The sequence below is a fragment of the Schistocerca piceifrons genome, chromosome 4 (assembly GCF_021461385.2).
Source record: "Schistocerca piceifrons isolate TAMUIC-IGC-003096 chromosome 4, iqSchPice1.1, whole genome shotgun sequence".
NCBI lineage: Eukaryota > Metazoa > Arthropoda > Insecta > Orthoptera > Acrididae > Schistocerca > Schistocerca piceifrons.
This window is the reverse complement of record NC_060141.1, coordinates 486295074-486320693: the sequence shown is the minus strand read 5'-3', so window position 1 is coordinate 486320693 and position 25620 is coordinate 486295074. Positions and strand designations below refer to the sequence as shown.

At 41.4% G+C, this 25620-nt stretch overlaps 1 protein-coding gene across 3 annotated transcripts in view; it reads left to right on the top strand.

The window, feature by feature from the left end:
• Positions 1-1467: 1467 nt before the first annotated feature.
• Positions 1468-25620, top strand: part of LOC124795484 (zeta-crystallin-like) — a 155060-nt gene continuing 130907 nt past the window's right edge. The window contains exons 1-2 of one of the 3 annotated variants that reach the window (XM_047259528.1): positions 1468-2138; positions 2214-2558. In XM_047259528.1, coding sequence (XP_047115484.1) covers positions 2319-2558 — 240 coding nt within the window. In that variant the 5' untranslated portion in view covers positions 1468-2138; positions 2214-2318. The remainder of the gene's footprint in view (positions 2139-2213; positions 2559-25620) is intronic. The other 2 variants (XM_047259529.1, XM_047259526.1) reach the window with 2 other exon arrangements.

Genomic DNA, 25620 nt, shown 5'->3' with positions numbered 1-25620 from the left:
TAAAATCGTCATCCTGAGTCTTCTACCTCTGCTACAGCCTATTTGTGCCAGTCTGGAGGGAGGTTTCCTCATAGGTAATGGCAAGCGCTTCTGAGAGGTTTGTGTGACCTCCATAGACTTATCTTATGGTGATGGCTTTGCTTTACCCCTGGCTGGTGTGTCCAGCATTGTTATGCATGGCATGCTAACCATGGTCTGACTCATGGCAGTGTTGTTCACCAGGATGCAAACAGTCTGCCTCACAGTCATGATGACGCCTTGTCACCTTCATGGTGGTAGATCTGCCCACTAGTTGCTAGACGATGTTGGGCGATGATAATCCCTTCATCCAATGGTTTACTCCTCCTGTCAGAGTGCATACCATGACACCTGTACTGAACATTCATAGGCAAATCTGTGTCCACTGTCCAGACCTGCAGTCTACTTGCTATTTCAGTCTCCAGGCGAACAGTGTTTAAATCTTCTGCTGAGATGCATTTCTTCCTCCTTCCTAAGGAGTCGAACCACTGTCAGTGAAACCACAACCTGAGAAGTGTGCTTGTCTTATTGTCTGAATCTGAACTGCGTTATCATAGGCAGACAGAATAACTCTCACCTGGTGGCAATGTTGTACACCCTTTACCTTAGCACCATGAAAATTCCCAGTCAGCCACTCTGCCATGTCCTGAAGACACGATAGTTTGATTCGAAAAGTGAAGCCCTGCTAAACGGAGTTAGCTACACACAGAATCCTAGCTAAGAACATTAGGTGTGAGCTGCACCACTGCTCAAGCTAGTTAGGGTGACAGGTAATGTGCTCAGGCGTTAAGCATACTGATGCAATGTCATATGGAGACTCTTCTACGCATGTCTATGTCAACTCCACTCATTTGTTAGTGTGTCTGGCAGTGACTATGCTTACTTGAACTTTTTCGTGAAGTACCGACCTTGTCTCGATATCTTGCTCTTTGGACGGCATTTCACAAAATATATGTACAAAAATTGCGGTTTAGTTTAATATTAATATTCATTCAAAGAGTATAAGCACTTATCAATCAGGAATGATTTCGGCTTCACTTTGAATAAGGATCCTTTATCACACCTGGCAGTTTGTTTCACCATGTCTGGCCATCAATGCATTGACTGTGATCTGTTAATTTTAGTTTAGTTCTTTGTCTGTAGTATCAGTCTTTCTTTCCTGTATTGTAGCCATGCATGTCAAAGTCCTTGGTTCCTTTGTTTTGATGTGCCACCAAAAACTGCAATAAATTCATAAGGTTACAACGGGTAAACTATTTGGTATTTACGATATACAAACATTTCCTTGCAGGAGTCTCTGTGCCCTAGTCCATGGATAATCGTGATTGCTCTTCTCTGCGGGGTTAATACTCTGTTCATAGACCTGTGTCAGCAGCAGAGCCCCATATTTCTATCCGATAATTAATCAGTACAGAAATTGCCACTTGGTAAATTATTTACATTATGTGATCGGAGATTACTGGTAGGTCCAGTACACAACGAATTTATTTTCGTTTTTGTCGCACTTATTGGCTTTTTTGTTAACCAGTTTGTAATCAGCATCTGTCAGGACCTACTGAATATGCGTAGGAACTGTAAAACAGATTCACTCTTCTGAGTGTTCGTTCAACCACCGCCTTCTTGAGCTCCGATTCTTTCTAACATTGTTACTGGCAACAAAAATCTTTGTTAACTGAAGACGCATAGCACTTTGTAGACGAAAAATGTGTGACTGCGGTTTGCTAAGTTCCTATGCCTAGCTGAGTCTATAGCACTTCGAACTAACGAAGAGATACCATTTGTTAATTATACTTCAAGCAGCTCTACGTCACTTTGAGTGAATTACTACAGCTTATATGCTGCACAGAAGCCTAGCGCGATTTGTGAGTTTTTTTTAAGACAATATCTTCATGAAGGTTGTATAACAACGGAACGACGATATCACCGTTTTCGTCGGACTTTGACAATGTGGATCGAAATATGACTGACGAAGGCTGTGGGTAGTTTGTTTTGGGTTTGGCTTGAAATGCGCGTGCGGCAAAGTGCGTGTTAGAGTATACGAAATAAAGAAGCGTAAAGCACAGTGACGCAGCTTTGCATCGTAAATGCGTTGTACGTGAATTCGGTCACCTTTTCTGACTGTAAGTATTAGAATCACCAAATGGTAGTTTTTAGTGCTTAAACATTGTAGTTAACAAAAATTTTAATGTATTCAGGATTTTCGTCACAAGAAATAAATGTAGTGGTTTACTACGAATGGAAGTTAACAATTAGATGGTGTGACCAGCTTTACCAATTTTCAGACTCGATAGCGTTTGAATATGAAAGCTGTAAGAATTCATAAATTTGGAAGTAAAGATGCGCTTAAGCTGGAGACAGTGCCCATACCAGAAGTTGGCGAATCCGAAGTTCTCGTGCGTGTTAATGCTGCTGGTATTAACCCCGTCGACACTTACATCAGGGAAGGATCATTTGCTGTTCTGCCGACACTTCCAGCCATACTGGGCAAAGAGGCAGCAGGCGTTGTTGAGAAAGTAGGAGATGGAGTCCAAGGTTTAAAGGTATGACAGTACAGTGTTAATTGATCAAAACAATAGACAGTTTACCCAGAGACGAGATACACAGTGAAAGTAAAGCACTCCATCCCTGAAATTTTCATTGTTATCTTGCACTTCGTTTTTAAGGTACCGTATCTTAAATGAGTTGTCAGTATGTATACTTTCTTCACAATTTAACTTTTTCATGTGTCAATAAACATGCTTCAGAATGTTATATCTACCGACTGTTCCCTCGCCAGCCATATAGAGTAGTGTAGAAGTAGCAAAAGAGGTTGTTAAAGAAGATATCCAAAACATGCGAGCTTGCTAGAATCCATTCGTATGCCACAAGGAATGGTTAAATTTCAGAATTCACTGAACATAAATATAGGCCAGTGTATGTGGTAGTGTCGCATCTACTCAAGTTGACATTCATTGAAGGTAGATTATTTTCTGTTAAATTTTTTTTCCACTGCTTCAACATATACCTTGTTTTCTGCAGATCTGGCTATGGAAATGTTAATTTGTTCCATTTCAGATAATACTGTTGGAAAAATAGCACTATATGATCAGTGCTTGATGTTTGGTATTTACCCTGTAGTTTGGAGAAGAAATGTTTGTGCTAGATGCATCTAAGCTGTCCTGTAGACATCTCACAAACTCTCATCAGTGCACTTATATGTTTTAGTGTAGCCATTAATAAAATGGTTACTCATTTTTGAACAGTATAAGAGCTGGAAGAAAACTTGAGTTTGTAGTTGGGTAATGTCACACAAGTACCAGTAGCACTATTAAAGCTTCAGTTTTTGGTGAATTGTGACTCTTTGTTGAATCTACCAGTTATTGAATTTTTTGTGGAGAGCATACAGCAAACATCAAGAAACATTCATGAGTATCCGAGTGAAACATGGCAGCATTATGACTTAAGACCTGCTGACTTCCATACAGTAAACAACTCTCTAAACATCATAAGGATTAAGATTAGGTTCTTGACATAGTGTGCTGTTTTGCATGTGTCGCTTATGATTTGATTGAATCTACTGGTACTGGACTTAAGCTTTGATCTGCGAAGTAATAATCTTGTACATGTTACATCATATGTGTGCAGACATTACAAGAACAGTACACTGAAAAAATTGTATTACATTTTTGAATGTAGGTTGTGGGGGCATACTGATCTGTAGCTTAGCCCAAGGGCTGCGTTAGGTTGAAAGATGGCAATTTAGTTGTGTGTAGGTGTTGCCAGTGAATGGGAAAATGGAATCTTATTTGTGGTGACTTACTAATTTGCGGCATATCCTGAGGTTCATGTTAGGTTGATAGGTGACAGTTTTGTTTTGAGTAGATCAAGTGGGGTCAGTAGGAATGTTGAATACAAGTTGTTGGCTTTGACCAGTGTCATAATGGTAATGACTGGTGTCATAACACCTTTTTGTGCATCTATTTACAGTTTCATTGTCAGTTGATGTAGCCAATGAATATGGGGAGAAAAAAAGCTGGTTGTGGTGACAGATTGATCTGTAGCTTTGCTCAAGATCCAGGTTAGGTTGGGAGGTGACAGTTTGGTTGTGAATTGGTGAAGCCAACAAATATGGTATTAAAACAACCTGTTGTGGTGACAGACTGAACTGTAGCTTAGCCCATTTGGAAAAATCGCTAGTAACTTCATGATATAGTCACCATATTGTTTACAGTATTTGTCGCATGTTTTCTATGTCACTGGTCAAAGCCAATGACTCATATCGAGTGTTTTTCTGTACTCGATGAAGTGGTGTCAGAGACTTGAGTTAATCCTTTCTTTCTATAGACAAGAACTCTTAATCACCACTTCACCAATGAAGCTGGTGGGTCACAAGTTTGCTGTGAAAATAACACTTCTTTGATATGCCCAGTCATACAATCGATAGGTGTGTTTCAAGTGGGTCAGTTTCACGGACCACCATTCCAGAACTGAAGTTCTTTTCAGAGTTCCGTATTTCTCGAATGACACATCCACATTTTTGTTGAATCATTGTAATAAGGTCATAAAATGATTTTGCAAGTTATAAACAAGGATTACCGGTCTCTTGTGATTCATATGCCACTCCGTTGAACCTGATGGTGTATTTTCTGTATGTGATGCAGGAGAAGAATAAAAACATTAATTAGGAGTCGAAACATCAGTGCACTTGTTTTGTGCTTACAACTCTATTTTGTTATGTGGCCTATAAATAGAAACACTTTTAGTACCTGGTGACTTACAGAGTTATTTTCTGGTGTAATATAGCAAAAATCAGTTGACATTTATCCTACAAAACTAGGTAATAAAAATGCTCTGGTAATAAAAATGCTCTTTGATAAACTTGAAATTTGGTAAACTTGGAATTTTACACCCAACCTGCTGTTGTAACTTTTTTATGAGACATTTGGCTTACTGAGACATCTTTTCAATTAATGATGATGCAAGTGGCCGTAAGAAAAAAGATAGAAGCTGTAAAGACTTTGGACTCTTGACTAAAATTCAGAACATACACAAATTCCTTTATGTGACAAGCAGGCTACCGGGAATCCCCAGAGATGAGAGAGAAAAAGTGTGAAACTCATCATACTAGCTACTGCAACATGTTATTTGAGTCATGTGAATATATTACTTACAGAATTATATAAAGTTATATTCTGTGGAAAATTTGTATCTCCTTTCTGATTAGCAGCACAGTCGTAAATAGGCTAGTGATAATTTTTGCAGCATACAGTTTAAGTTGCCACCCCCCCCCCCCCCCCTCCTAACGAGCCAGTTTTGTAGTGAGCAATTTGTTTAGGGAAGCTGTTTCCACAGTAATGGAATACAGATTAGTATCATGCTGGAAAAGTTATATCTGTAAGTTAGTTATTGATTGTAAAATAATTTATTTGAATATGGCATTTGCAAACTATAATAAGTAGAAGGATTACGAGGAATTATAAATACAATACATCATTTTCTCACACAGAATGTTCTGTTTTGCCTTCAGGAAGTTATTTTTAAGTTACTGTGTAAGAAATCACTCTTATAAAACAATTCACAACTTTCTATCATTGCAGTTAAAATAAGAAAACTATAGTATTCCTGGTGAAACTTTCAAAGTAATATCTCCTGATTTCAGTTATTACTCTAAGGTAATCAGAACATTGTCAGACAGAATTTTTGCTTGCATAACTTATTACTTGTCTTTACCAAATAATGATAATTATTTTGTGTCAGTTGAAAGGCGATCTGGGCAGTTGTGGGAACATAGCGCCCTGCACATGTCTTGTAACTGTGGGCGGTTTGGTTGTGGGTAGGTGCTTACCAGCTGTGACTTGCCGACAGTATTGCACTCAGAATCACAGTAATGAGCAACCTCTCAGCAGCAGTTGAAAAGCCTTCCATCAGGTGTATCATTGAAGTGTCGCTTCTGAAAACTGGCACCTCCACACTAGCAGCATCTCTGTTCAAGGTTCTGAAAATTTTTTGTGGGTGTGTGTGTATGTCTGATTGGCAAGCTCGGTTATTCCATATTAAAAAAAAACCACGCATACTCACCACGAAAGTTCATCTCAGAAAGCATTTCTATGTTATCTTTAATTGTGTTTAGTTTCTCCTATATATTTACGAGCTCTGCATCCTGTTGAGATTGCAATTCCGCAAAGTGCCTTTTGACAGTCTCAATTGCTCAAGGCAGAGCTTATTTCCTTCACATTACTCTTCTCTCAAAGGCATTCTAAGTGCATGGCAGTACATGCTTCCTTCACACCTCATCACCCAGTCTCTTAAATTGCTTTGGAAAAAGTGTTTGCTTGTTGTAATTTTCAGTCTATTGTCTTGGTTGTATAATTTAATATCTATCACACATTGGGTCGTAGAAGAAAAAAAGAGAACATTCACTGGAGAAGATGTCAGAGCAAAAGGAGATCTCTGATAAAGTTCTCAGTTTCACAAGAGTAAAAATTTTGAAGCATATTCTCTCACCAGGGACCTCTTTCCCACCACCTCCTCTCCTTCTTGAGAAATTTCTCAGTGTGTGTTGTGCCCTACATCAGGCACAGAACTATCCATAATCGTACGTTTCGTTTACCTTGCTAAACAAGGCAAACTTTTCAATGTGCAAATATGGAACTGGCATCAGTGTGTTCTGGAAGAGTTGAACTATGTTTTGATTTTGGTTTTATGTGCGGCAACAAATTATTAAGACGATAAGCAGGCAGTTTACAAAAATGAATTTCTGATGATGTTACTGAATTTTCCAGATGCAGAAATATTTTTTGTTATTGGATTTGAGTGAACACAGTTTTGCAAACAAAATCTTAAGAATATGTTGCATTTTCATGTACTCCAAACCTGAACTTTTGTTAGTTTTCTAACATGAGATAATTTTGGTTAACTGTGAAGCACAGTGGTCCCCTTGCGCATCAAGTACTAAGAGGTCACCTGTGCAATTTCACTGCCAGAAACAGTTCACAAGTTTCTAATCAACCAGTTATTAATTTTTTGATCCACCATATTTCTATCGTAGCATCAAATGATATTAATGCTGTGAGAAAACCTATCTTAAGAAGGCCAACTGGCACTGGGAGAAAGAACAAAAGCAATACAAAAAAGAGTACCTTGGTATTTCAAAACTTAGAACAATATAATTTTGTTAAGTAGCTACTTACCGTTGTAAACTGCGGTCTCAAACATGCAGCTAGATGCACCTGTGCGTCATGTCTAAGGTGGTAATAGAAAAACTCCACTGACATCTATCTTGTCAGTATGACAGGTGCTTGAAGTGTCACTGTCACTGTAGTTATTTAATGTAATAATCATCTCAGCCACTGAATTTTCTAAAACATCCTCATTCTGTCGTGCTGGAGTCTGTTGAAGGCCTTCTCATCAGTTACTTGATGTTCTGGAATGGTGTCATTAACCATGATGCAATGCTCTACCCTTCCTCTCCTAAAATTAAAGCATTACACTGTTTCTTTCTTAGCATTTGGCATACATCAGAGTGTCTTGATATCCTGGCATCATGTACATATACAGGAAATGAATGAAACATAGACACTAATTAACATTTCACTGTTACCACATGTTGCCTGCACATTGATGCTAGGAAAGAGCTTCCATTTAATATATTCATCTCCATGTACAGAAGGTTCCATGATTGATATGTGCATGCAGTCAAGCCTCCCACCATACGTGGAAACTGATACCTTGATTGCCACTTAACTTAGGCCTACACTGTTTACAGTTCTTTCAAAGAAATCAGATCCACAAAGCTGCTTTTTGGGTAACAAGATGAACAGTGTCTGAAACCGAGCAAGATGGCACAGTTGTTAGCACACTGGACTCACATGTGGCAGGATGACTGTTCAAACCCGCATCCAGCCCTCCTGAATTAGGTTTTTTGTGATTTTCCTAAATCGCATCAGGCAAATGCCGGGATGGTTCCTTTGAAAGGGCAAGGGCGACTTCCTTCCCCGTCCTTCCCTAATCAGATGGGACTGATGACCTCGCTGTTTGGTCCCCTCCCTCAGATCAACTAACCAACCAACATCTAAAAATGTCAGTGACACAGTTGTCTGGGGTAAGCCTAAGTCTTCTACACCAACCTGAAAACTTGGGTCTGATAAATAGCGCAAAAATATTTTCATTTTCACTTTGTTTGAATGGATGCTTCCTCTTCTTTCGTGATTTATGGAAAGAAAGCGATTCACCAGCCAAATATGTTTTCATTGTTAAATCTGTATAAACTTCTACAGTTTGTCCTTTCAGTATTTCTTCAGGTTACATATATCTTATTTTACCTTCTGAAAAACATAAATTCTGTCAGTTCTGCTAAAAAAATTTGCTAAAACTTAACCTCAACAGAACTTTTAGTTAGCTCAAAGTATGCTACAGACCTCATTTCAAAAAATGGAGAATGTTCTCCACTTTTGAGAAACTTCTGTAATTTTATTCATACGATATCTCAATTGGTTGGAAGCATGCTGCGCCCATAACCCAGAGGTCCATGGATCAAAACCACGCTCTGCTGCCAATTAAGATCCAGAACAAGGATCGGGATTAATTTAAGGAAAACACATGGAGGGATGGCCCATCTTGATGCGTTATTTGTCATTTCCAAACAAACATTTTTGTTTAATAACAATTCAATCATGAGCCAACAAAGATTCTTGTAAAATGCATACAAATAGTTAAGATTTTAAAATTATATTCACAATGTATAAGGGCATTTGCATTATACATAAAATTACAAATAGTACTCAAAAAATGTCAACTGTGCAACAAAATGGTGGTTGGACTACAAACAGTATGGCAAGTTGAAAAAGAGAGAGTTAGAGTGAGAAGTGATATTTATGAGTGTATGATAAATCTCTTTCCTCAAAAATATTTCTCTTCTTCATACCTCTGTGTTACCACAGATGACGTGTCACTGATCTCATTTGTACCAAGATTGCAGTACATGGGAGGTGCCGATTTGCTTCCACCACTCAGAGTGGAATGCAGAAATTCTAATAAAAGTTCACCAACCTGCAGTCTTCTATAGTTGTTGTTCAGTGCGCAGAAAGCAGTACGTAGATTGTGAATCCGTAATCTTGAGGCTGTAAGAAACTCTTAGCGAGAAACTGTTGTTTTAGAAATGACTAGATTTCCAATCAGTTTGTTTATATGGTTGCCACTTGCTTCTTATTGGCAGAACACTAGAAACTGCACTTTAGAGTCACAAAGATTTCTAGTTTTCAACAAATTAATTAACTGCATATTTTTATAAACATACGTTGCTAATAAAGTTGTACCAGTCCTGATTTACGCACTAGACATTGCTAACTAAGTCTTGACTGATATCGCGATGAACAACATGGCTGTCCTCTGAGACTGCTGAATGAGCTCTCATCTTACAGCCGAACCACTACGCCTGCCATCCAAGTTACGCGCGACTGAAAGATCACCTAAGTGTTCCATCTGCCTTTTCATTTTCCAGTTGTTTATTATTCTGTTGTTTATTAATACTTGTGAAACAATGGAATGATAGTGCGCTATTGAGAGATGTTTTAATTTGAAATTCAAGTAAATGAGCAGTTTTGTTCATCTAATGTTAATAATAGAAGATTACCGTTTTGGTGCGCAACTTCCAAATGTAGCAGCCAATCATAGAAGAGGACCACAATTTGGGTGGTCTTTCTCATGACACCCGTACCAAGCAAACCGTCTGTCATCGGTACCTCACACCAGATAACGTCATCTCGCAACAGTTGCATTCTCAACTGCTCTAAAAAGAGCTTCTTGTAGCCGAATATGATGGCTGCAAAGCCAGAAATATTACAACAGTTAATTAATTAAATAAACCTGTGGTGGCACTCAGGCCCAACAGATAGATCACAAGTGTGGGCTAATCCCTCAACAGGACTGAAATAAAAGTTCAGCAAACATTAAATAAAATACATTAAAATGCATACATCTCCACTGGTTATTCTGCTCTCATATAGACAGATATGGCAAAGCTGCCCAAAGGCTGCCCAGATGAAAAAGCAAATCAACAGTAGTACTTCACTGATTGCCCACAAGCCTCTTCCACGTAAACCACATTAAGTACTTAAATAAACAACCAGGCCCCCAAAACACAATTAAATTGATGGTGACAATTAAACTCTTAATTTTTTAAAGAAATGAAGAAATTTAGTGCTCAGTTTGGCCAAGGACTTCCAACACACGCCCACAAGGGTCTTACATGGTTCAAGTACTTCTAATCTGGTGACACCCCCCACCATGGCACAATACCACAAGAATAACAACAAACTATTCAACTTGTGCTGGAACAGGAGAGCTGCAGAATTGTGTGACTTGCCAGCACTTAGACCTTCTGCAATGATGGGAAGGCCGCCAAAACAAAAGGAAAACGTGTCGCTGCCTGGGACCAACAGAAAAGCAATGTGTCAGCTGCTGCCAATGCAGGGCTGTCAACATATACAAAAAACAGACAGCAAACAGGTTTGATAAAAATTAACATACACAGTAATACTTAAATGGGCAATTGAAAATTGTACTACTAAAACTGTAGTATGGGAGTGGCCCACTCATAACGCTGCAAGTTAACCTTCCCAGCAATGTACAAGGTCATTTAAAAGAATAATTACATACTAATTCCAACAAGATTTAAAAAATCGACATATACATTTACGGGGGCCTCTTAGGGGCTAATAGACACTGTAATTGGGATATGCACCAAACAGCAGATAGCCTGTTAAACTGTACAACTATAATCTGAAGGCCTTGTCAGTATGGAGTAAGTCGTGCATACACACAGGACCACACATGCATGCCTTTAGACTGAGCGCATACAACTTTTGTTACAGGCCAAACTTGTCCCAGGAAGGGCCATGTGGTCTACAATACAGAAATTACAATCAACGGTATCAAATACTCAATAATAACAATCCATGATTTCAAGTGCAAGATTAACATTGCAAAATACAAGCTTGTCACATAAGGAAATCTCCAGACTGACACACACAGCCCCGAAGATTAGATTAGATTAGATTAATACTTGTTCCATAGACCATGAATACGACACTTCGTAATGATGTGGAACGTGTCAGGTTACTGGAAGGCATTAAAAAAATATGGATTCCTGGTCAGCTCACACTGGGCAGAATTAACAGTCTTTAAGTACGGTAGTTACTAAACAGACTTCATAGATAATTCAAAACAAATGCCAAAGTGCCAATAACTTCAGGACTCCAGGTAGGCACCGGATAATACTGCCCTGCTGCTTATAGTTGCTAACAATTTGTTCAATACATCTTGGTGTATTAAGCACACCACAGTTGGTTGATTCATGTTGTCACCAGGTTGCATGTGGAGAGAGTCGCTGCTTGCCCACTAAACTCGCCAGTGCTGCGGGAAAACATGAGCCCCATGACCAAACGGTTAATGGAGTTAACTCGCTGCAATTGCCAGGATGCCAAGTACTCCAGCACACTCGCCCAGCTCTGTGTCTGACAAACCACTCATCACAACACAGTCCCAGAGGGAGTACGTAACCGAACAAAGATGATATGACAAGGGCCAGAGTCGATGGAATGCGTGCATAAGTGGCGCCAGTAGGATCACGCATGCACCTTCATGGAAGCCATCTCAACTCAAACATATTGAGGTCCTTTGTGAGCAACAATCACTTCAGGCAAACCCCCGAGACAAAAGCTTGACGATAAGGCCTGGACTGTGGGACGAACCTTAGTAGAGTGCATAGGAACCATGAAAGGAAATTTGCTGAAAGGATCAAAACTATGATCCAATTTGTATTCTAGTAAGGACCCGCAAAATCCAAGTGCAAATGTTGCCACAGTGCTTGAGGTTTGGGCCATGCAAAGAAATACTGAGATGGAACTGACATGTTCAGCACAGGTTTGGAACTGTGAAGTAAATTGTTCAGTTTGTGCATCCAGACGGTGCTGTTCAATGAGATCATGCCACTGCAACTGTGAACGATGTTCCATTGGCCTTGGTGGAGCAAATAAAGCATTTTAGGCTGGAGAACCTGGGGAGTCAAACATGTGACTGGTCAGTATTGGTGTGAAGCAAAATGACACCTTGGCAAACTGTGAGGGTGTGCCGATGTGCAGAATATTGGCGAACTACCAAGCTACAAATCTGTCTGGCTGAATGTGTCCAAGCAGTGGGGATGTAGTGCAACAGGATCTGCAAATCAGGAACTGCTTCTGTGGTCTGGTCAATTATCTGGTGATTGAAAGGAAAGCTATGGAAAGCATGTGTGTCTTGTGAATCAACATAGCAAAAAGAAGCAGAGGACTCAACAAATGTGGAATCTTGGCCTACAGGGAGATGAGAAAGAGCATTCGTGTTGGCATGCTTAGAAGTGAACCAATTCACAATCACAAATTGGTAATTTGACAAAAGAAGACCCCGCCATTGCAGCTTCTGGGCTGTGCTTGTTGGGACTGGCTGAGAAGGGCTACACAAAGATTGTAGAGGTTTGTGGTCAGTTAACAAGTAAAATTTTGTACTAAAAAGCTACTGGTGAAACTTAATGACCCCATAGACAATGGAAATAGCCACCTTTTCAGTTTGTGAATAATTACATTGAGCTTTCTTCAACAACTTTGAAACAAAGGCAATCAGCCTATCAACAGTACTGAATTTCAGTGGTAAAACTGCATGGATTCCATAAGAGGAAGCACCTACAGCCAAAACCACCACAAAATGAACAAGGCATCGATCACTAAGCAAAATGTCTTTCATCTTCTGGAAAGCAGACTGACACTGTTGTGACCAAACAAAAGCAACATTCTTCCTGTGCAAATTACGTAAGGGACCCATGTTCTGAGCAATGTTAGGAGTAAATCAGACATAATATGTGAGCTTCCCTAACACAGACTACACATTGTGTGGAGTGGATAGTCATGTATAGCAAGATTGATGATAAGTCCTAAATACTCGAGTTCACTCTGAAAAATATACACATTTGTCTCTGTTACATTTGATACCAGCTGCAGACAACATTTGAAACACAGTCTGAAGATTATTAATGTGTTCTTAAAGAGTGCTACCTGAGACTACAGTGTCATCTAAATACTTTGATCACAAAGGAACTTTTGCAGTTAGCTCCACCAGAATGCAATGAAAGTAGCGGGTGCAGAAGTACTGCCAAATGGCAATCTCGGACATCTGAAGAGACCCAGATGAGTGTTAATGACAAAGACTTGTTGTGATGGCACACGCAGAGAATTGCAAGTAAGCATCACGCAAATCAGTTTTAGAAAACTAATGGCCGGCACCATATTTCTCCATCACTTCTTCCAGGCGTGGCAAGGGATAGATGTCAGTCACTGTTGGAGGATTCACTGTTTTCTTAAAATCAGCATACAATCGGAGTGTACCGGATGGCTTCTTCTGAATAACAAGAGGGGACACCAATTGACTGGCAGTAATGGGTACTACAACCCCACACTCTTGCAAAGTGGTGGTTTTGTAAGCCACATGGTTTTGAAGAGCGTAAGGAACAGCATGAGCTCTAACAAAACGTTGCCATGCATTGTCCTTCACTGTGACTTGGGCAAAAAAAATTTTTGCTTTGCCTAAACCGTCAGAAAAGAAATCCTAAAATTCTGCATGTAACTTAGCAACACTGCCCTAAGGACCAAAAGAACAAAGAGTCTAGACCAAAAATATTAGCAGGTTTCAGAAATTTGCGGGAAGGCTACAAGTGTCTGAGACAGGAATGTCTTGGCCAGTATACCCCATCAGCATGTGGCACAGTAGGCACATGCTGTCAAGCAATTTGTAAGTGTTATGGTTGGACAAAATCACTAAAACTCCAGTGCCAGGTTGCAAATGGACTGCTTGTCCAGCAGTAGTTAGAGACACAAAAAGTTTGATATCCTCATGTAACACTGCAGATGAGTTGGGAGCCTTTTTTGTATGGCTGTTACACTGTTGCTTTTCATTAAGACTCTGTGGGGCTTTGAAAACATACCACACACTGTTTGTGACTTAGACTTGCATCAAGGAGTGGTAGAAGGGGCTATGTTATGCTTCTTCTAGCACACAGACTTTACATATCCTCATTTGCTGCAACAAAAGCATCACTTCACCTGAGGGGCAAGATCGGTGTAAGAGTGCCATATTATAGTGAAGATGTGACTGCACACCCTGTGCTCGATGTGACGTGTTTACGCAAGCACTGTGGCTGTGGCCGGCCGGGCTCCTGTTTGTGAGTCTGCTGTGAGGCCTGTTTGTCATGGCTATTTGCAGAACAAACAGGTGCTACCTGAAAACTGTCTGTTGCACTTTCACAGGATTCTTGATAGTCTAGGATCTGCAGAACGTGTTTCAGGGAAGGGTCAAGTTATTTAGAAACCTGTTCCCAAATTCAAGTGTCAGCTATATTGTGCCTGATGGTGTCACAACTTGTGGTGTCACATGCTAGTCACATTTGAATCTATGCTGCCTATTAAGGCCATGCACTTCACTCGCCAGCTGACGGCATGTCTGCCCATGTTACTTATGCAACATAGAGAATTTGTGACGGGAAGCTGCCATTTATAACCTGTCCTCATAATACTTTGAAAGCATCTGCACAAAAGCAGCAGCGTCAGAACTTGGAACAGAAAGGGCACAAGCAAGAGGAACACTGGGGTCAAAAAAGCTGAGCAACCAAAAAAAAAGGCAAAAACTGAGCAAAAGACAACAGAATACAGAACAGGATGAAATCGATGTGAAGATGGCCACATGTGGGAATGACCGCTCGTTGCCATGCTTGTCGCCTGCTGAAATATTGAGCCATGCTGCCTCTGGTCCATAATTGTTGCCAGTGTTGTATTTTGTGCATCATTTGACTTTTTTTTTATGTCCCACAAATGTTCCATGGGTTTCACGTCGTGCGGTATGGTTGGCTGAATCATTCACTCAAATTTTCCAGAATTGTCTGACATGGTGCACTGTCATCCATAAAAATTCCATCATCGTTTGGGAACATGAATGGCTGCAAATGGTCTTCAAGTAGCTGAACATAACCATTTCCAGTCAGTGATTGGTTCAGTTGGACCATAGGACCCACTCCATTCCATGTAAAAACAGCTCACTCCATTATGGAGACACCAACATCTTGCACAGTACTTTGTGGACAACTTGGGTCCATGGCTTTATAGTGCCTGTGTCACAGTCAGACCCTGTCCTCAGCTCTTACCAACTGAAATCAGGACTCATCTGACCAGGCCGTGGTTTTCCAGTCATGTATGATTCAATTGATATGGTCACGAGCCCAGGAAGGATGCTGCAGGTGTTGTTGTGCTGTTGGCAGAGGCACTTGCGTTATTCGTCTGCGGCCATAGCCCGTTAATACCAAATTTCACCACATTCCTAATGGATATGTTCATCACATATCCCAAATTGATTTATGCAGTGGTGCTTGTCTGTTGGCACTGATAAATCTATCAGTTGGTTAGTGAAGGTTGTCGATCACTGTGTTGTATGTGATGAGAGGTAATGCCTAAAATGTGGTATAATACTTGGCACACTCTTGACACTATGGTTCTCAGAATATTGAATTCCCTGACAATTTCCGAATGAAACAACCCATGTTTCTGGCTCCAACTACCATTTCACATTCAAAATCTGGCACTTCTCATCACACGGCCATAATCACATTGGAAAGCTTTTCACGTGGATCATGTGAGAATGAATGACAGTTCCGCCAATGCACTGCCCATCTATTCGTTGTGTACACAATACTACTACTACCTATCTTTATATGTGCACACCGTTATCTCACGACTTGTCACCTCAGTGTGCTTGCATACGCAGACATGGAAAGATGAACGCCTAATGCACTTCGCTCTTATTAGTCACTCAACAGTTTTGTAGTGCCAGTCAGTATCCAACAAAAAGAGAAGATGCAAACTTTCTTTAAATTTTGAATAATCACCACATTTTCTTAAAAAATGATGTGACTCCGAGAAATGTTAATACTTTTTTTGAATGGAAAACAGGAATGAAATTCATTCAAGTAAAAAAAATTTTTGGTTCCAACATTCTATTAATTAATAATTTAAATCAATTATTTGTGTCCTGTAGCTTCTATCTTGAGGGAGAACCTTCAGGGATGTTAGAGGAATAAAGGTATACACTAATATGAAAGTAGAAAGTTCTGAGTGGTATATATAAAATTCAAGTTCTGTATATACATAAGTGATGCGACGGACAGGATGAGCAGCTATCTGCAGCTGTTTGCTGTTTATGCTGTGCCATGTAGGATGGTGTCTTCGATAAGTGACTGAAGGAGGATTTAAAATTACTTAGACAGAATTACTATTTGGCGTGATGAATTTGCAGCTTGGTTTAAATGTTGAAAAATGTAAGTTAATGCAGATGAGTAGGAAAAATAGTTCTGTAATGCTTGTGTACACCAATAGTAGTGCGCTGCTTCGCACACACCGAGCAAGGTGGCGTAGTGGTTAGCACACTGGACTCACATTCAGGAGGACGACGGTTCAATCCCACATCTGGCCATCCTAATTTAGGTTTTCCATGATTTCCCTAAATCACTTCAGGCAAATGCCGGGATGGTTCCTTTGAAAGGGCATGGCCAACTTCCTTCCCCAACCTTCCCTAGTCTGATGACACTGATGACCTCGCAGTTTGGTCTCCTCCCCAAATCCACCCCAACGCTACTTCACACAATCATATTGATTAATTATGTAGGCATAACACTGCAACGCAATATGAAATGGAATGAGCGCATAAGGATGATAGGAGGGAAGGCAGATGGTTGACTTCAGTTTATTAAGAGAATTCTAGGAAAGTGTGGCTCATCTATAAAGGAGACTGTGGGGTCCTGCTCACTTGTCTCTTATAGGGTGCCTAAAGGATGCTGCTTTCTTGGATAGCTATACAACAGTTCAAGGAAATCATGTTAGTGGTTTTTATGGCAAAAAAGTGGATTGACAATTCTTAACTTTGTATTTACAAGAACAAGCCACAAACGATTGGCGACATGCAAACAGTCAGTGTCCTTCACTAAATACAATATTCATGTAAGCAATGAATATGGATCTCTAATAACTGCTCTGCTGGTGTCAGTGTACTACTATGCGGCTGAGGCTGGCAGGAGTAGTGCTTATATTCTCTTCTTGTAGAGGCCGCTCCTGTCGTGGTGCGGTCCTAGTCAGTGGGCTATTAGCCGATGTCCACTCGCAGCCTTCTCTGCTCATGTGCTCATCATCTTCATGCCTGCGCATATTGATACACTGGAACATTCCTCCCCCCCAAAGCAACGGACCGTCATTGTATAGGGAATGTGACCAAGGCGGGGGAGGCAGGAGGGTGGATGCCTCGCAGGACTGGAAGCTTGGCTGCAGGGGACGTAAAGCTTCCAGTTGTACCCCGCCAACTGGCCTGCGCTCTGGTGGATATGGCCATATAGCCCCTGGAAAACGACCAGAGGGGTACGCGTCCATCTCCTGATGCCAGGAACCAGATAAAGAAGGCGGTGACTGCTGCGATGTGGGCGGGTTCAGCTCCGTCGGTAGGACGAGAGGAGGCAAAGGCTCTGTCTCCATGGGGTCATCTCACGGTGTCGGGAGGACACCCTCTGGCAGCTGCTGTGGCCGTGCTGTCGTGTGCACCAGTGAATCTTGGCCAAGAGACATTGCAAGATCATTGTGCACATGACAGAGGCGAAGCTGATTTTGATATCGGCACTGCAAGCCATTTGGGCCTGAAATAAGATAAATGCAAGCGCCAAGTCGACGGACTATCTTGCCTTGCACCCACTGTCTGCTGCCTCTAAAAACCCTGTAAAAGACAATATTGTGCGGTGCAAATGATACTTGTAGCCTTCCTTCTGTGCTGGATGCTGAGGAGAGTGGAGCAGGAGGAGCAGTGTCCGATGGCGGCGGCCGTGAAACAATTCCACCAGTGATGGCCCAACCTGTGGGTGCGAACAATACGAGGTGAGAAACAGTTGCAATGCTTGATCCGTGGTGTGTGCAGAGCGAAGTTTGGCTATTTGCTGCTTGAATGTTCTGACAAAACGTCCCACTTCGCCATTTAACTGTGGATGGAACAGTGCACTGGTTAGGTGCTGTATATCATTGCGTTCACAGAATGTTTAAAAGTCATTTGATGTGAACTGAGGTCCATTGTCTGATACTATTATGTCAGGTAAAGCTTCTAGGCAAAAAAAATAGATGACAACACCTGGACTGTGCTACGTGACGTTGTCGAGTTCATTGGCACAGCAAAAGGAAACTTGCTGTATGAGTCAACCACAATCAAACAGTGAGTGTTCCAAAAAGGTCCCCCAAAATCTATGTGCACACATTGCCATGGTGATTGCGACTTAGGCAAAGCAGAGAATTTTTGTCGCGGAGTGGACTGATTTGTCGCACTTGCGTAACACTGTGATGTCATCTGTTCTATTTGGGCGCCCATAACCTGCCAAGAACAGTTTTAACATGCTGACTGCCTCATACGAACAATCCCCCAGTGTCCTTGGTGAAGTAGTTGCAACACTTCTTTATGCAAAGCTTTAGGGATCAACACAAGTCATTTTGCACTGTCATTTTGAGCAAGAATCACACCTTTCCGTACAGCAAGGCTATGCAGACGGATTAAGTATCAGCACACTACAGGGTTCTGTATGCTATACAAAGAACGAGGCCAAGATGTGCAAATGTATGTCAGCAATACGTTCAGATCTGGATCAGCTTCCATGGCCAGTGCAATTTTCTTATAGTTCAGCAGGAAAGACTGAAACAATTCAGAATCGTGAGCTTGGTGTGACAACAAGATGCACCAGAAGTGTCAAACTCTGTATCAGGGCCAATCGGAAGACTGAAAGCACATCCGCGTTACCATGTTGAGTTGTCGGACAATACAGAATCTCGTACTGGTATTGAGACAACAGAGCCCATCTTTGCAATTTCTGGGCAGTTTGTGTAGCAACCGGTTTCATCGGATTAAACAAGAACTGGAAAGGCTTGTGATCCATTACTAAGTAGAATTTTCTGCCATACAAATATTGGTGGAATTTGGTGACACCATACACAAAAGCCAGTGCCTCTTTCTCAATTTGTGCATAGTTATACTGAGCTTTGGACAACACTTTTGATGCAAAAGCAATAGGACTGTCTTTATCACCAATTCTGTGCAAAAGCACTGCACCGATTCTGTAAGAGGAAGTGTCAACTTGCAATACAGCTGGTTTGTCAGGATCAAAGTGAACTAAGCATCGAGCACTGAGCAATGCATCTTTAAGTTTTTGAAAAGCTACTTGGCACTCATCTGTCCAAACAAGGGGGACAGTCTTGCGATGCAATGGAGCTGCGATTTGTGCAACATTCGGTATAAAACAAATGTAATAGTTCATTTTCCCTAAGGCTGACTGCAATTCTGTGATATTACGAGGAACTGGCAAGTCTCGTATAGTTAACAAATGCAACTGAAGAGGATGTACACCTTGAGTGTTTGTGATGTGACCAAGATATTGCAACTCAGGATTAAAAAATCACACTTGTCCAGTCTACACTTTAGTTCTGCCTCAAATAACACACGAAGCAAAGCACATAAATTTTCAATATGTTCCTCAGATGTACAAGCTGCTATGACAATATCATCCAAATAATTTGAATAGTTTGGTACTCGAGTAGTCAGCTGTTCCAAGTACTGTTGGAAAATGGAGGGTGCGGAAACACTGCCAAAAGGCAAATGCAAATTGTGAAACGAGTCCAAATGAGTATTTACTAGATACACTTTTTAAGATTCTTCATCAAGCAGTATTTGAAGATATTCATTACGCAAATCAATTTTTTGCGTCCAGTGCCTAAACTGTCCATGAGATCATCTGGGCATGGCAGTGGATAAGTATCAATGACAGTTTGAGGGTTGACTACAGACAGAGAGGCGATTGCAACCTGAAGGTTTTGGGAGCAAAGCCAGTGGACTTGCCCATTTACTAGCTGACATGGGCGCAATAACTCTGCTATCTTGCAATTCTTTAAGTTCAGTGGCGACTTTGACTCGTAATATAATGGAAACAGGTCTGGACTGACAAAATTTCGGCTGAGCATTGTCTTTCAGCATAATATATGCAACAAATTGTTAGCTTTAACTAAACCTACAAAAAAGAGCTAGCTACACTGTCTTTTGCATGGAATGCAAACCCTGACAACACAGAGCGGGAATGTCTTGTTCCTTATAAGCCATCAGTTGTGTGCTAGTTTTAGACAGATGTGGGGAGCCTAACAGTTCAGATGTGTGACGATTTAGCAAAGTGACAGTGGCACCCGTGTGCAACTGAAATTTCCCACGTTTCCCACAAAGAAGTAAATGAACAAAAAGTTTGTTTGACTGGCATATCACTGAAGAAATTTCTTGCGTGCCAGTTTTGCAAATGCCTGTTGCAGACTTTGAATATACTGCATATCTGATATGGGCCTTGTGACGAGATTTTTGTGAGCAGGCCGAATTCTTGTGTTTGTTCTGTTGCAAACATATGGATTGTACATGTCCTTTCCTACCACAAGCGTAACACTGAGTTTGTCAGGAGGGCCAGTCTTGGCATTTGTGCCGTGATTAACACCCAGTGCAAGACTTAATTCTGTTCACCTGTGTAGTCGCTTGTTTAGCAAACTGCTGACATGATGTGGAAGGTTGTTTACTCGGCGTGGCGAGTTGCTGCCGCCGAATGGGCTAACTGGAAGCAAGGGACTCAACGTGACAAATAGCTCGCTGCTCAAATGTATGAGCCAACATTTAACTGGAATCGTACTGATCTAGTATTTGCACTACCTGCTGAAATGATGTATCGGGCTGTTTCAAAATTCGTTGAGAGTTTGACATCAGGTACATTGTACACAATCGCATCACACAACATAACATCTGAATATAAAGCACCGCAAACACATATGAATTTGCATTTTCTTTTCATACCCTGTAAATCTGTTACCCTCTCATGATAAGTTTCGTCTGACCGTTTTTTGCAATGAAAGAATTTATATCTGTTTACCACATTTGCTTGTTGGTCATAATACTTTGTTAGCGAGTCTACCAGTTGTTCGTAAGACAGTTCACTTGGAGTGGCATTAGGATATAATTTGTTTATGAGGCGAAACACTGCATTTCCTACCAGAGATAAGAAATAATGGCTTTTCACAGTACTTGGTACGTTGTGAGCAACGAGGTGCGCCTCAAACTGGGACAACCACTCAGGCCAGTCCTCTTCTTGTTCAAAAAACTGTCGAAAAGATGGTATAGCAGCTGTAGTAGGTGGTGCTTGTTCCGTCGGGTGCACGACATCGGCCAGTTGTGGTTGGAACTGAAACATCTGCATTAGCTGCGAGGGTAATCCCAAAAGTAAGGTTTCCTATTCTTTTTATAAGTACAGAGCTCTGTTTGTGTGGCGCTTGGTCACACTTCTATGAAGAGTGCTTCATGCGCTGTGTGTAAACATGCGCATGCCGCGCTGAGGCACTCAGTCTTGACTTGGCAGCCGTTGAGAATGGAGCTCCTGTTGAATGTTACCGCAAAGTGCGAATTGTGCACAGTTATTGGGTTTTTGAACGCAAAGGGCACTGCAGCAATTAAAATCCATCACCAATTGACGGAAGTGTATGGTGAGTCTTGCATGGATGTCAGAAATGTTTTTAAGAGGTGTAGAAAGTTTGCAGCTGGTCAGACCGAAATTCATGACAAACAAAGGAGTGGGAGACCATCAATTTCTGAGGAGACAGTGTTGATGGTTGAGCAAAGCATGTGTGAAGATCGGTGGATAACCCTGGATGATCGCTGCATATTGGTTCCTTAGGTTTCCCGAAGCACCGCTCACAGAATTTTAATGGAAACATTGAACTACCGGAAGGTGTGCGCAAGATGGGTGGCACACATGAGGACCACATGTGGCAACGAGTTGATGCTTCCCACGCATTTCTTCATCGCCTTGCAGCCAAACAGGACAACTTTATGGACTCAATAGTCACGGGTGATGAAACTTTAGTATACCACCTTACACCTGAGACCAAGCAGCAATCACACCAGTTACGGCATCCTTCTTCGCCGAAGCCGCAGAAATTCAAACAAACACAGTCTGCCGGTAAAGTCATGACAACCATTTTTTGGGATCGGAAAGGGGTATTGTTCATCAACTTTATGTCCACTGGAACCACAATTAACACTGACAGGTACTGTGAGACTCTGAAAAACTCAAACGGGCAATTCAGAACCACAGAAGAGGAATGTTGAGCAAGGGCATACACATTCTCCATGACAACGCTCGCTCACACATCGCTCGGCAAACCGTTGCTCTCCTGCAACAGTTTCAGTGGAACGTAATCACCCACCCACCCTATAGTCCTGACTTTGCACCCAGTGACTATCACCTGTTTCCTAGGTTAAAAGAACATTTGGCTTGAAAGTGGTTCAGTTCTGACGATGAGGTGAAAGAAGAGGTAAGTAACTTTATGAATAGCATGGCGGCAAGCTGGTATGACATGGGCATACAAAAACTGCCACATCGTCTACAAAAATGTTTTGACAGAAATGGTGATTATGTCGAAAAATAGGTAAATGTTCAAGCTGTAAACTGATGTAACCATTATAGAAATAAACAGGTCTATGTACTTATAAAAAATAGGAGACCTTACTTTTGAGATTATCCTTGTATGTGTCATCTAACGCTTGCAGCTGTGGCGCCTGAGTAGGGGGCAGGGTGGGCATTTTGGAAGACATAAATGCAACAAACAGACAAGGCAAGCAAGCAAAATATGTACAAAAACAAAGAAATTTTCTGCAATGCCCACCTGAAAACACTGATCAGTAAAAACGACAAATAACTGTTAAAGCAAATAAGCGTCCCTGCAAAGGAAATATGAGAGAGAATGAAGGCACTAGCAAACAAAAAATTCCATGGCCATCAGGTGTAGGATTTGTTTGTAATTCCTCATCGCCAATGTGGGGTCCTCCCCACTCGTCTCTTATAGGGTGCCTAAAAGATGGTGCTTTCTTGATAGCTTCACAACAACTCAAGCAAATCACGTTAGTGTTTCTTCACAAAAAACTAGATTAACAATACTTAACTTCGTGTCGCAAACAGTTGGTGACATGCAAACAGTCAGTGTCCTTCTCTATGTACAGTGTTCATGTAAGCAGTGGATATGGAGCGCTAATAACTGCTCTGCTGGTGCTGGTCTACTACTGTGCGGCCAAGGCTGGCAGGAGCGGCACTTATATTCTCTTCCTGTAGAGGCCGCTCCTGTCGTGGTGTAGTCATACTCAGTGGGCTATTGGATGAAGTCATCTCACAGCCTTCTCTGCTCTTGTGTTCTTCATCTTCTTTCCGGCCCTTGTCGATATGCCAGAACAGAAACCACGTATAGAACATGAGTGCAAACTATTCTTGATACTGCTCGAATGTTTGGGATCCCCACCAGGTCAGATTAAAGAAAAACATTGAAGCAGTTCAGAGTCATGCTGCTAGATCAGTCACCGTTAGGTGTGATGAATATGCAAGTATTAGGGAGATACTTTATGAACTTAGATGGGAATCACTGGAGGCAAGACAATGTTCTTTTCATGAAATACTGTTGAGAAAATTTGGAGAACCAGCATTTGCAGTTTCCTGCAGAATGATTCTGCTGCTGCTGCTGCTGACATATATTTTGCTTGAGGACCATGAAGCTAAGATAAAAGAAATTAGGGCTTGTACGAAAGCGTATAGGAGTCATTTTTCCCTTGCTTTATTTGTGAGTGGAACAGGAATGAAATGATCAGTAATGATAAAAAATACACTTCACTTAAAAAATACACTTCACCATGCACCATACTGTGGCTTGTGGAGTATATATGTAGATGTAGATTTAGATGTATGTTGCTTATGACTTTGCATGCAATGGTAAGGAGAGAGAGATAGGCTATAGAGTGGTGTGGCAAATGTCGTCCTAGGAAAGCCAGGTAAGAGTGGAAATGATGAGTATCAAGATAACATAGCAAACAGAAGATTTACTTAACTTTTATTTCTCCAAATGTAGGAATGCACATTACAAATGGTGCAGCAAGAAATGGAGTGCAAGTATCACAAAGTCAACCAGGAAGAGGCTCGCTGTATTAAGCATGAAAGGTGGTGTCATAGTGAAGAGGCTGCAAATGCAAGTGGGTTGAGTGGCTGCCACTGGATGTGTCCTATATCGCAGTGGCAGGGGGGGGGGGGGGGAGGGAGGGAGAGGGCGTGTTACAGAGCCGCTGGAGGTGTGGGTCAGTCAGTGGGTGAGCCAGATCCCATGCGGTTGCTATTGGCGTCGGACAGAAACTTGTAATTCAGTCACCAACTTATGTGATACCACAGAGTGTATTCTCCGAACCACTTTATCATGCAAACCTGAGAATCCAGTTTGGAAGGTAGGAGACGAGATACTGGCAGAAGTAAAGCTGTGAGTACCAGGCGTGAGTCGTGCTTCGGTAGCTCAGATGGTAGAGCACTTGCCCGCGAAAGGCAAAGGTCCGAGTTCGAATCTCGGTCGGGCACACAGTTTTAATCTACCAGGAAGTTTCAAACCTGAGAATGTTCTCCGAAATTCCGGGACTAAAATACATTCTCCATTTTATTCGTAAGACCCATTTTTCCCCTTAATCATACACCACAGGTAACATTTGTGACATTCTAATATAAAATTGCAATAAATAAAACATATTATCACATTTTTTCTGCACAAGACACTTTTCATAATCTGAACACAGATTGTGGTAGTAGCTGTATGACTAGCTATCAGTTTGTAGTCTAACCATGATAACACTAACCAGTAGATATTGAGGAACTCTGCATTACTTTCTTTTTATTATCCAAAAACTCGAGAGAATTGTTTTCTGTAAACAGTACTGCACAGCTTTGATGTATTTAAGGAATTGCATAATGAAAAAAGTCTGTGTAATGTGTATTAATTCACGGATAACCAGTTACTGTCAAGCAGCTGTCTTAGTCATGGTTAAACATTACATCTGTTTAAAGGAAAATTCCTTGGCATCAAATACATAATTATTATCAATTGCAGTATTGTCACTTATACATGTGTCTATTATACATCCATCCACCAGTCACTAAGTTCAAAAATACACATGTCCATTGCAGTAATTAACAGATTGTCATATATAAACTGCTGTGATATTCATTGCAAATACACTGGCTACAATTGATTTAATATTAAATTTCAATGGCAATATCCCCCCCCCCACGTCCCCCCCCCCCCCCCGCCCTTATTTTTGGCCTCCCTCCCACTCTCTCCTCCATCTCCATCCGTTCCCCTCTCCTGCCTCAAACCCCTTCCCTTTCCCTTCCCAACTCCCACCCCCCCAGGCCCTCCCCTATCTTCTGTATCCTGCCTAGAAGGCGGCGCGTGGGTAGGAGCAGGAAAAGGTAATACACGTCAGTACTGCAAGAAAGTAAAAGTGGTTTACTGGTGCAAGAAGAGTAATACATAACATTGCACTGAGGTGCGAAGCCTTAGACGTGTCGTAAGTGAAGCGAAGCTGCTCTTCATCAAGTGGTGTGAAACTGGAGCGGAGCTCATAGAGGACTCCTGCTCCAGCTAGAGTGCGCTG